The following is a 13,735-nucleotide window of genomic DNA, read 5'->3' as shown; positions in this document are numbered from 1 at the left end:
ACAGATGGAGAGACAGACAGACAGACGGAGAGACAGACAGAGAGACAGACAGACGGAGAGAGAGACAGACAGATGGAGATACAGACAGACAAACGGAGATACAGACATACAGACAGATGGAGAGACAGACAGATGGAGATACAGACAGACAAACGGAGATACAGACAGACAGACAGACAGAGAGACAGACAGAAAGACGCAGAGACAGACAGACAGCTGGAGAGATGGACAGATAGAGAGACAGACAGATAGATGGAGATGATCAGAGCATGAGACCTGCAGAACCAAGAGGAACACAGGAGACCAGACAGACAGGACAGACAGAAGAACAAACAGACAGACAGACAGACAGACAGACAGACATGAAGCTGTGGCTCAGTGTGTGTGGATGTGAAATGAGATACTGCTGTGTAGGAGACACTCATGAGGAATATTGATTCTGTCCTCCTCCAGATCTGCATGAAGCTCTCTGAAACACTCGCTCTGCCTTTCAGAGCCGCGTTCATGCTTGCAGATGTCTTTCCTCACAGTCAAACACCAGCTTTCACATACAGATCCCCACACACACACACACACACACACACACTCCTGTCACTCTGTCGTAGATTTCCATCACGATGACATACACATCTTCATACACGTCATCTGTTTCTTTATCCATCTATGATTACATCTGGATGTGTTTATATAATGACTGATACTCGATGACTATACTTCTGTTTACTATAGAGAAGTGTGTCTAATGAATGTTCATATATACCTGACCTCACCTCATCAACTCCCAAACTCATTTCACAGACACAGGTGGACTTTCAGAACGATGTGATGTCTGATCATCTCACATGGCAACGGTTACTAGGGCTGAACCAATAACAGACTGGCTTGTAAATCTGACAGTGAATGTTTGCTCTGAGTTTATTTTAAGGTCTCCTTGTTAGTGTAAATGTTCACTTCACTACTTTGTAATAATATTCATGTACTTACTATCTGGTTAGGGATGCTTGTTAGGTTTATTATTACTCATTCATTCATTTTCATGGCATAGTCCCTTAATTATCAAGGGTCAACATAGCGGAATGAACCGCCAACTATTCCAGTATTTGCTTTACGCAGCGGATGCCCTCCAGCTGCAACCCAGTATTGGGAAACACCCATACACACTCACATTCACACAAACACTCATACACTACAGCCAGTGTAGTTGATCAGTTCCCCTATAGCGCATGTGTTTGGACTGTGGAAACCGGAGCACCCGGAGGAAACCCACGCCAACACGGGGAGAACATGCAAACTCCACACAGAAACACCAACTGACCCAGCCGAGACTCAAACCAGCGATCTTCTAGCTGTGAGGTGATCGTGCTACCCACTGCACCACCATGCCACCCAAAACCTTAATTAGTTTCTTTATTATACTGAATTCTAAACGAGATATTTTAAAGAAAGCTGACTGACCGCTGACTTGTAGGAAAAACAAACACTGTGGAAGTCAATGGTTACAGGTTTCCAGCTTTCTTCAAACTACTTCAAAACTCAAAGGTTTGAAACAGATGAAGGGGGAAAATTATGACAATTTTCATTTTTGGGTGAACTATCCCTTTAAAATAAGTGCTACTGATGCTTTTTTAAATTTAGCATGTATTAATGGAAAGTTTTATCCAAGGACAAATGAAAGCAATTTATTAAAGTCAACAACTTTCTTTTTTAAAGTTTCTTAAAGCAGGGCTTCTCAACTGGGTTTTCCATGGGACCCACATTTTTACATGGTCATCAAGCCGCAATCAAAACTTTAAGGAACTATAATACAATTTTAGGAATTATAATTCATTTGTAGAGTGACGCAGTGGCGCAGTAGGTAGTGCTGTTGCCTCACAGCAAGAAGGTCGCTGGTTTGAGCCTCTGCTCAGTTGGCGTTTCTGTGTGGAGTTCATGTGGGTTTCCTCCAGGTGCTCCGGTTTCCCCCACAGTCCAAACACATGTGGTACAGGTGAATTGGGTGGGCTAAATTGTCCGTTGTGTATAAGTGTGTATGTGAATGTGTGGGTTGCGGTTGGAAGAACATCCGCTGTGAAAAAAATTGCTGGATAAGTTGGCGGTTCATTCTGCTGTGGCGACCCCGGATTAATAAAGGGACTAAGCTGAAAAGAAAATGAATGAATGAATGAATTTGTATTTATTTGTTAACATACACAAGTAGTGACAGATAAATCATAAGAAAATCACCAAGACCTACAATTAAACTATAGTTTATCTCTGTCATTTAACAAAATGTATCAAATTATAGAAATATTACAAAGTAAAAACAACAATTACTGTATAAACAGTGGTTAGGGTAAGGAAAGGTTCAGTTACCATGAACTAAACTGAGCTGTTAATAAAACATGTTGTCTGGTTTCTAAATGTGTAATTCAGAAGGTTTCATGCTCTCTTGTGAGACCACCTCACTACTTATGACACACTGAGGCTTTAAGTCTTTTTTGTCGTCAATATATATATCCATAATTTACATATTCAAGGTTGTACTTGCGCTTTGACAGATTTGTTGCTATAATTAAATGAAATTTCATGTCAAACGGTAGGGTTGTCGTGCACGCATTTCAAAATAAAAGTCAAAATTAGTTAAAAATGTAACTTTTGTTGGTTTTTTGACCACACACTCTGCGACCCACTGAAAATGTTCCCGCGACCCGTCCCACCAGTTGAGAAACACTGGCTTAAAGGGCACCTATGATGCAAAATCAACGTTTGGAAGCTGTTTGAACAGAGCTGTGTGTAGTTTAGTGCGTCAACAGTCGTATTGGAGTGATATAAACACAAGAGCTAACTGTGCCAAATGTGCCAAAAGTGGCCCACATTTTTTTTAGGATAACTGGGCCACATTTGCCATATTTTCTCTGGGCCACATGAGGCTCACAGCAATAGTAGTCAGAGCTTACTGTGCCGAATATTCGCCAAAATTGGATCACATTTGTTTTAGGATAACTGGGCCACATTTGCCAAATCTTCTCTGGGCCACTTTAGGCTCAAACGCACATTAGCCAGAGCTTACTGTGCTGAATATTTGCCAAAAGTGGCCCACATATGTCTTAAGATAACTGGGCCACATTTGCACCTACACGTGTGAGCCACTTTAGGTTTAGACCCAGATTAATCTTAAATGAATATGCTACTATTTTGCCAACTGTGGCCCGCATCTGTCCTCCATCATTTGGGCCAAATTGATCATTTTCCACATGGGTCACATTAGCCTCTCATTTAGATTATGTTTTGCCATAAGTGCCGAATCTTTGCCTTAAATGGCTCATATATGGATTTGAATCTTTGCCCCCCCTTTACCATTATACAGGTGGGCCACTTCAGGCTCACATTCATTTCGTCTGGGCTGAAGGAAGACCAGCAGTGCCGCATAACAGCCAAAAGTGGCCCACATTCGTATGCTATCTGGGTAGTGAATGAGTGTGTATGGGTGTTTCCCTAATACTGGGTTGCAGCTGGAAGGGCATCATCGTGTAACACATGCTGAATAAGTTGGCGGTTCATGGCGATGAATACAGGGACTAAGCGGGAAATGAATGAATGATAATGGACGTCAACTCTTACCGCTCGACATCTCCAGAGATGCATCAGTGTTCGTCCTCCTGGTCAGGATGCAGTGCTCCAAACAAAAGGAAACTATAAAGTACAAAAGCAGTTCAGTCCTCATCAAACGGTCGTACTGGTGGACTTGCGTAGAATGGTCTTCTGGGGTTTTTGCGAGGAAAACGCGAGTCCGCCATTCTCTGAGCACTGATGGACTGGACTGGGCTTGTTATCCAGCAGCTCGGTGTGTAAGTGCAAATCCGTGCTGTTCATGTCGTACTGCAGGTCACAGTCGGGGCAGTAGCCGTGATACTGGACCTTCTCGCTGAACCGCACGCGCTCCCGTGTGGTCTGAGGACATCGGCCGGTGTGACCCTTCTCACGGCTGAGCACCAGCGCTCCGTTCACCTCCTCGGATCGAGATGGAGCGCTGCGGGGTGGAGGCGGTGGAGGGTTGGGTCTCTTCAGGACGGTCAGCACTGATGGAGGCAGCGACGTGGGTCTGAACAGCGTCTCCTCGGGGTAGATCTTGATGCTGGAAGCCGTGGTGGTGGTGGTGGTGCTGCTGGAGCTGCTGTTGAGCGTGTCTGTCTTGGAGCTGTCCGTCTGCTCCTCTTCCAGATGAAGATCAGACGTCAGACAGTCGATCTCCTGAACCACCTGACAAACACAAACAGAGAAGAAGAAGAGTGATGGAGGAAAATAAGGCCCTGAAGGAAATGCTTCTCTTATTTAAATGGGATCTGTTGTGCTCCAGTGTCAGTCTATGTGGCTCCTGTCGCTGTTCATCTAGAGCTCCACATCTATAATCCTCTTAGTCTATGCTGACATCATCTTCAGCAGCTCAAACACTCTAATGGCGAATGGACAGACGGCTGCTTCTCACTCAGGCCTGCTGTTTATGCTAATGAGATGGAGAGATTGGCTCTAGTGGGCGGGGCTTTCCGCTTCTGATGGGGGCAGAATGTCAATCAAAGTCATATTGAGCACAGAATTGATCTATCAATATAATGTTGGGCCAGCAATAATTCGTTTTTAAAAGAGTTATACATTTCATTAATATCTATTTAATATTTTTATAACACTTTTAGCATACACGCAAAAACAAAAAATACAGAAAGAAAATCAATGTTAATCTTAAAATGTTTTGTTTTCAGAAACTTAAAGCTGAATATTCTGCCAGTGGTGTGTGTGAAATAACCTTGTTTTTAGTTTGAGGAGAAACCAAAGAAATATGACTTGTTTCGGAAATGAAACTATATTTTTACTGTCTAGAAAACACGTCTTGATTTAAGAGTTTTTGGACTAGAAATGAGTTTTTGAGTATGAAAAGTATTTATTCAGTGTGTGAGAAGTGTGAGACGAATCAATAGGGGTGTTTTAGAACAGAGGTTCTCAAAGTGGGGGTCGGGACCCCCCGAGGGGTCGCGGGACAATGAAGGGGGGTCGCCTGGTGATTTTCAAAAATCAATTAATTTTTATTAAACCTTAAAACTTACTGTATTTTATCAATAACCTACTGAAGAGAAAAAAATAGTCGTTTATAGTTACTATAAACTATATAGTTACTATAGTAGCTTATAGTTACTAGTTCTATTGGATTGCGACTTCTCGGGTAATTACATTATACTAAAGACACAGCAATACTGTCAGATGCAGCAGATTTTGTAACACCAGGTTAAACTTTCTAGCCCATTTACAACACTGCCATACATTAAAAAAAAAACAAAGAATAGACTTGGGTCTATTGGTGTGTTTGTGCGCGTCATTGCATACAAGGTTTCTGTATTTATAACCACCACCTCAGAGGATATTGGGGGTCACGAGTCACTGGTATTGTCATTTTGGGGGTCGCGGGCTGAAAAGTTTGGGAACCCCTGCTTTAGAAGACCTGTTTAAATAAATAAAAAATACTGGCTGTAGACATGGGATGATAACCGGTTTCAAGGTATACCACGGTTTGGAATTTTTTAATGTCTTGCATCCTTTTTCTAACCGCCAAACCTTTCTGTTATACATACCTCAGGTAGAGATTTTTTATTATTATTTTTTTAACACGTTTTTCGCAACCATTTTATTTAGTTTTTCAGGGCAACAGTACATCAAGCAGTTAAGGAACCTCCACATCCAAAGCTACTGGTCCAAAACACTTTAAATGTTTCTTACTATATAAAACATATTGGGCTCTATTTTGACGGTCCAAGCGCAAAATGCAAAGCACAGGGCGCAAACGCTTTCAGGGCGTGACGGAAAAATCCGCTTTGCGCCGTGGCGCATGGTCTAAAAGGGTTGAGTTTATTCTCTTACTGAGTTATAGGTGTGTTTTCAGAATAAACCAGTCGGAGTCTCATCTCCCATTCCCTTTAAGAGTCAGTGGCATCGCACCATAAGCGCATTTGCTATTTACATGACGACTTTGTAAGTGGAGAAACTGAGCATTTCACTAGCGAGAAAACAGTTAAACAGAGCATCTGCAGCTACTCTACTTTCTCTTTCGCTCTCGTGGATAGGGAAACCTTTACGCACAGACATCAATTAGCCTATAAATAATTAATTTAATTTGTTAAGCGCAAAGATTTGTTTCAAAACTATTTCTGAATTCAGTTCTAATCTCCAGCAGAGGAATAAATGAACAATAATAACCAAGTGTGTTTAAAATACTGAGTTATATCCTAAAACACATGCTGCGCCCCATATAGTCTAAAACCTGACAGGTGGACAAATCTAAGCTTGTTTTTAATAAAACAAATATAAATATGCAGATAATAAATAATACTGCTGATAATAATAACATTATACAGAAGCACATTGTTATGAATGAACTGAAAAAGCCTCCCGAGATGAAGAAGACATGAAGGCAGTGGTGTTTATATTTATGTAGGCTAGAAAATAATGTGTTTTGTAATATTTTAATCCTTTATATTTATATCCTATTTATATCCTTAATATTTAAATTCTTCATCATATGTAAAGATATTTGCGTATTGCTCTACATCTTATGTTAAGCAGTGTGTAAGCGAGGCGCAACTCTGCACTGGAGTTTAGACCGGCTTTGTTTTGGTGTAATGAAAAATCTATTATAGTTTCTCAAAACAGCACCGCGCCAGCAGTGCGCCTCAGAACGCCTCCCTTTTTAGACCAGAACACCTATGGGCGCACATATGAGCGCAAATGCATCTGCTATTTAAACAGTGTAGCGCAACGCCTCAAAACCACTCTTGCGCCAAGCTGAAACTAGCAAACAACTTTTGCGTCGTGCCTTGCGCCACACTGCGCCGGGAGTATGATAGGGCCCTTTGTGTTCAACAGGAGGAAAAAAAGTTGTTTTTTACCCAGACATTTAAAAAGAACTTAATTTGGAGCAGCAATCACAATACCGTGAAACCATAATATTTTTATCCAAGGTCATCATACCATCAGAATCTTATACCAGCCCATGCCTACAGGCCGATTACAGTACTCTTGTCAGTAAAGTAGATCTCTATTTTAAAATAGATCAAAAACAGACGCATTAAGGTTTACTAGATGATGTCTTGTTTTCAGTAAACATAAACAGAATCTATTTAACAATTACCAAGACCTCACATCTTCTGAATATTTCATTATTTGACATTGAATAATGTTAATGAGTAAACTATCAGCTGGTCATCAGAATATTAATAACTGAAACAATAATATATTATATCTAACATTAATATATCTCATTTTTATAACTTTTGACTCTTAACAATAACTGAAGTGATGATTTTAGTGTGACGCAGTGGCGCAGTAGGTAGTGATGATGCCTCAAAGCAAGAAAGTCGCTGGTTTGAGTCTCGGCTGGGTCAGTTGGTGTTTCTGTGTGGAGTTTGCATGTTCTCCCCGTGTTGGCGTGGGTTTCCTTCGGGTGTTCCGGTTTCCCCCACAGTCCAAACACATGCGCTATAGGGGAATTGGGTGAGCTAAACTGTCGGTAGTGTATGAGTGTGAATGAGTGTGTATGGATGTTTCCCAGTGATGGGTTGCAGCTGGAAGGACATCCGCTGCGTAAAACATATGCTGGATAAGTTGGCGGTTCATTCCACTGTGGCGACCCGGGATTAATAAAGGGACTAAGCCGAAAAGAAAATGAATGAATGAATGAATGAATGATAGTTTTAGCTTGATTATTGGCTGATAAATAATGGTTCTATTCAAATCAACAGCGTGTCTAATCAAAATAAATAAGTGACGTCACATTTTGGCATCTGCATCAAATTAATTGAACTAAAATTATCTTATATAAACAGACAAGTAGTGTCTAATTTAAGAAGTCCAATAGTTTAAATGTCAAGTATTTTGGGGTCAAACTTTGATTCTTAAATCTTTTCTATTTCTACAACTTTTAATTCTTGATATGAAGAGTTTTAGACATTAAAACCATCGCTACACTTACTGACATTAAACCTTATAACAGTCACAAAGAAATATTAATCAAAGTCATTATTTTTTCTCATGAAGTAGAGATAAGGATGCAATCTAATGTGCGGCAGAAAAAGCACTCGTAATGTTTTGATGCGTAAAAACCCTCCTCATGCTTGACCCACATACAATATGCAGTGTTATTAATTTGACTGCACCGATGCTTCAGGACAGGGTTGGAGATGAGCTGATCTGAATGGTTTCTAGATTAACATTTATTTAGATTATCGAGTCCGTCTCATATCTCATGAAGTTTGCATCTGCATTAGTCACACCGTAGCATGTGCAATGTCCAGTGATGACTATAGGTTATCATTTGTTTATCAATAAGTTTATCATTAGCATGTTTTTAGATTTGTGATTAATATAATTAAGCATATAATAATTCATCTCTAATAACTGATTTATTTCCTCTTTGTCATGATGACAGTAAATAATATTAGACTAGATATTCTTCAAGACACTTCTATACAGCTTAAAGTGACATGTAAAGGCTTCACTAGGGTTAATAAGGTGAACTAGGCAGGTTAGGGTAATTAGGCAAGTTATTGTATAATGATGGTGTGTTCTGTAGACTATCCAAAACAAATACAGCTTAAAGGGGTTAATAATATTGACCTTAAAATGCTGTTTAAAAAATTAATAACTGCTTTTATTCTACCCGAAATAAAACAAATAAAACTTTCTCTAGAAGAAAAAATATTATCAGACACACTGTGAACATTTCCTCAATCTGTTCAACATCATTTGGAAAATATTTAAAACATTTTAAAAAATTCAAAGGGGGCAAATAATTCTGACATCAGCTGTTTATTAAGCAGACAGACTACTAATACTCAACTGGACCATCAAAATATAATCCTAATCAATCTAAAATTCAAAACTCTTTCCAGAAATAAAAAGCTATTCAAGTCATCTGCTGAATTTGCATTTATCACAAAATATATTGCAGAAATGCAAATTATTGCAATATTCATATTTCCCGATATCCCTTACTGACACTGTGTATTACTGTAGTGTTTTTAAATCAGCCTGTACTGTACAGAGAAATAAAAAGGTGAAGGTGACCTGCGCTTCAGATAAACAAACCTGCTGCTCAAGAGACGTGATTTGTTATATAACAGCAGAAATAGATCAAATCAATAACTTTAGTGTGTCCAGGACACTCATAAGTGCGGCTGAAGTCATGGATGACCTCCGATGTTCAGTGAAGGACACAAAGCAGCAAGTGTTTCCACTTCATCCAAGGTGACTTACAAATGAGCGAATCATTGCGCACTGCCATAATACATTTATTAACAGTACAGCACAGACGCTGGAGAATTAACGTGCGTGTGTGTGTGTGTGTGTGTGTGTGTGTGTGTTTCCACTATACTGCCCTACAGTCATTCACAGTGTGCAGAACACATGCAATCCTCCAAATCACCAGCACACAACAAATTAATAACTCTAAACACACACATTTACTTCTGAACATTACTAGTATTTTACAATTACAAATAAATAGTGAAAAAACATGACTGCTTGATCTGATAGACTAATAATTATTATAAATAATAATATAATAGACTAATAAATGATCTGCAATAATCATTGACAATATATATATATAAGTAGGTCCAGCTGTGTCTGCACACATACTGCACGCTCATACTGTACTATAATCACGAATCTCTCGAAATATGACACTATTATTATCACAAAGCTCTTGTGTAATGAGCAGAACAGCATGATATGAAGATATTAAAACATTAGCCTGATGATTTACTGTGAATCTGCTTTGGAACAGTCTCTGAACATCATGTTCACTCTCTCATGATGACTTCTTTAGCGTATAAATGTTTAATAAAGAACAGGAGAACGTTCTGTGAATGTGATATACTGTGTTATATACGTGTGTGTGTGTGTGTTATGGTGTGAGTCTGGTCTCACGTGTGTGTGTGTGAATGAAAGAACGCACGGATGAGTGACGGCTGTCAGAATCAGAAGAGTCGAATCTTTGACCGCGACTCGCTCGAAGGAGCCTGATGCTCGTACATGTCATGTTTACTGAGGCCTCCTCGAAGGAGCTGAGCACCAGATGCCTGTAGCAGACCTTCATCATCATCATCATCTTCTTCGTCATCACACTCACCTCTTTCAGCTCCTTCGCCACATCCTTCAGGTCTCCTAAGATGTTCTCCAGATCCTCCACGATGCTCCTGATCTGCCGCTTCACTTTAACTTTACTCACGCCTGCGTCCGGTTCCGCCGCGCTGCTGGACATCCTCCGAAGCGGCCGGGCGGGTCACGGGCGAGCGGCGCGTTTCCTCGCGGGCATCGCACATGATAGCAATAAAAACAGTCTTCGCATGTTTCCTCGCAGATGCAGAAGAATCTCGAGCAGTGCGTCCCGGTGAACTCGCGCATGCGCAGCGCCGACACACACACTGATGCTGCTGCCGAGTCCTGGAGGAGAGCAGCGCTCAATCCCAACCGAAAACACTGTTCTGAGATCAGCTGAATTCTGGAGGAGGCCAGCGCGTATCTGTTACTCACACCGAAAACACTGTTCTGAGATCAGCTGGATCTTGAGGAGACCAGCGCTCAACACTCACACCGAAAACACTGTTCTGAGATCAGCTGAATTCTGGAGGAGGCCAGCGCGTATCTGTTACTCACACCGAAAACACTGTTCTGAGATCAGCTGAATTCTGGAGGAGACCAGCGCTCAACACTCACACCGAAAACACTGTTCTGAGATCAGCTGGATTCTGGAGGAGGCCAGCGCGTATCTGTTACTTAAACCAAAAACACTGTTCTGAGATCAGCTGGATCTTGAGGAGACCAGCGCTCAACACTCACACCGAAAACACTGTTCTGAGATCAGCTGAATTCTGGAGGAGGCCAGCGCATATCTGTTAATCACACCGAAAACACTGTTCTGAGATCAGCTGAATTCTGGAGGAGACCAGCGCTCAACACTCACACCGAAAACACTGTTCTGAGATCAGCTGAATTCTGGAGGAGGCCAGCGCATATCTGTTAATCACACCGAAAACACTGTTCTGAGATCAGCTGAATTCTGGAGGAGGCCTGTGCGTATCTGTTACTCACACCGAAAACACTGTTCTGAGATCAGCTGAATGATGATTCTTGGGAGAAGCACAGCTTTTATATTTCAAAAGAGCGCTGTTCTGAGATCAGCTGAATCCTGGAGACTAGCGTTCAGCCGTTCCTCACACCGACAGCACTGTTCTGAGGTCAGTTAAATCACGGATGACTGACATTAGGGTAAAGTTGATTGTATATTCACTCATGGACGGATCCCTTCTTAATATAATTTCAGAAAATGTTCTAAAAGATGGGATCATAGTAGCAGCCAGCAGCACTGTTCACGGTCAGTTACATAGCGCTAATGTTGTTTTGAAGTCATAACATTACTTGGTTAAATGCGATTTCAGACTGATGTTGTGCTCGTGAAAATGAATCTAAATTAGCCTTTAAAAATTCTGCTTTACTATCTTACTGAACCCCAACGTGTGCATTTTAACCAACCAGACACACTGTTTACCACACTCTATCATTTCTGGTCTATGCGGCTTTGGATTGACTGAAATGTCCTTAGAGGGCGGAGTTTTGTAGTATGACATCCAATCAAGGGGTGCGTTTCCGAAAACCATCATTAACCAACTAAGGTCGCAAGTTGCATCATTACAAACATAGCTTTTTGACTTGGCATTTCCCAAATCCGTCATTCCAGCGAACGTTCGCAAACTGCATCGCAAACTCGTGCACTTGCAACTACACCTCTGGAGCTGTAGTTAGAAACATAGTTCCTGGCTGTGTTCTATTCCCAGTTATCCCCCCTATGCCCTATTCATTTACAACATTCTGACATTTAAACATTTAAGATAACGCATTAAGCTCGTCTCTCTCAGCTGTAATTTGCATTCAAAGTGTTTCTACAGTTCAGTTTTAGCGATCTTCATGTAATAATTGCGCTTTCTTCGCAGTGCACTTTAAAAACACTGATGTCATTTTGAACACAGCCTCATGACGAAAGCTATAGCTGACCTGTTTTTTAAAAGCGGAGGTTATGTTACGTCTCCAAAGCTTATTAAAACAAACACACAGCATACGCTAATGCTTTAATGTATAGTGAGTTATTTATCAAGTATCTGTACTGGATATGACGTGGGCCTGCTGTTAGAACATTTCTGCAGTGTTTACATGTGTTAAACTGTAAAAGTAGACTTTTCAAAAAATAAAATAAAATAACAATATCCTGCCTAATAATGATCATCATCATTAATATTATTATTAAAGTGGGATTTTTTTCATTTCCCAATAAATAATAAATATTAAATGTCATTTCTTAATAAATCGCCTCATTATTTATTTAATTATATGATTTGTATATGAGATTAGAAGGCATGCTAGCTTCTGTAAGAGATTTTATGATAATGTAGAGTAGAAAATGGAAGATTCTTAATGATATTAGTAAAGGAAACACAGGCCCTGTATGTGCTGTTTACAGTTAATATGGAGAGCGAGTGCATGCTTTTACCAAAACTAATATTAATTGTATTTTAAATGTGTGTGTGTGTAAATCAATATCATCTGCACAAATAAATGATGAGGTTCTTCTGTACAGAAGCTGGTCCTCCACCCGTTTAGAGCATCATTATTGGCGTTATACATTATAATGTGGTTCAAGCGATGGATCTGCCACAGAGAAACTAGGGGTTTTGGGAAACACTCGTCACTACATCACTCTTTTCACAAACGATGCATCGTGCTATGATAGTTCAGCCGCAAGTTACGTTGTTGTTTGGGAAACGCAGCCCATAACGACACTAGATATATTAATATGTAATAACAGCGCTGGCTGCTAGCTCTCTGGTTGCCCACTGAAGCTAAGCAGGGCCGTGCCCGGTCAGTACCTGGATGGGAGACCAAATATAATGAAAGCTAGGATGCTGCCGGAAGTGGTGTTAGTGAGGTCAGCAGGGGGCGCTCAGCCTGTGTGGGTCCTAACGCCCCTGTATAGTGACGGGGACTCTATAGTGAGCTCGGTGTCTTTCGGATGAGACGTTAAACCGAGGTCCTGACTCTCTGTGCTCATTAATAATCCTTGGATAAAGAGTAGGGGGTTTCCCCCCCGGCATCCTGGCCTCTGTCCATCATGGCCTCCTAACCCTCCCCATATCATAATTGGCTTCATCACTCTGTCTCCTCTTCACCAATCAGCAGGTGTGTGGTGTGCGGTCTGGAGCGAAATGGCTGCCATCACGTCATCCAGATGGACGCTGCACACTGGTGCTGGATGAGGAGATTCTCCCCTTTGTGTAAAGTGCTTTGAGTGCCTAGAAAAGCGCTATATAAATGTAAGGAATTATTATTATTATTATGTCTAACAATGTTTTATTTAAATCACTTTAATTGTTCTAGTTGTAATTGTTTATAATATAATGAAATGATAACAAAAATACCAATATTGTTGCTGTAATATATCATTTTAATGCAAAAATAAAGTAAAATTCATACACATAATTTACTTTAATAATAAAATATAAAAAGTTCAATTTGACCTGTGATTTTATTGTCGTATTTGATTATTCATAATAAACTTGATTTTAATTTTTACACACAGTTAGCATTTTTAATGTATTTATTTAATCAATGCGCTGTAAAATATGACTAAATAGATTATTGTTGAATTTAATCGTAAAAA

General features: G+C 40.3%; 2 protein-coding genes across 3 annotated transcripts in view; both read right to left on the bottom strand.

The window, feature by feature from the left end:
• Nucleotides 1-10,435, bottom strand: part of prr16 (proline rich 16) — a 15,106-nt gene extending 4,671 nt beyond the window's left edge. The window contains exons 1-2 of one of the 2 annotated variants that reach the window (XM_073909893.1): nucleotides 10,154-10,435; nucleotides 3,601-4,239 (exon numbers count right to left, since the gene is read on the bottom strand). In XM_073909893.1, coding sequence (XP_073765994.1) covers nucleotides 3,703-4,239; nucleotides 10,154-10,285 — 669 coding nt within the window. In that variant the 5' untranslated portion in view covers nucleotides 10,286-10,435 and the 3' untranslated portion in view covers nucleotides 3,601-3,702. 2 annotated transcript variants of the gene reach the window in all.
• The window catches only part of dmxl1 (Dmx like 1), a 372,767-nt gene that overhangs the window by 208,287 nt on the left and 150,745 nt on the right, over nucleotides 1-13,735 (bottom strand). The window lies entirely within an intron of this gene.

Source organism: Danio rerio, chromosome 8, assembly GCF_049306965.1.
Source record: "Danio rerio strain Tuebingen ecotype United States chromosome 8, GRCz12tu, whole genome shotgun sequence".
NCBI lineage: Eukaryota > Metazoa > Chordata > Actinopteri > Cypriniformes > Danionidae > Danio > Danio rerio.
The sequence above is the reverse complement of the archived record's forward strand: the minus strand, read 5'-3'. Positions and strand labels throughout refer to the sequence as shown.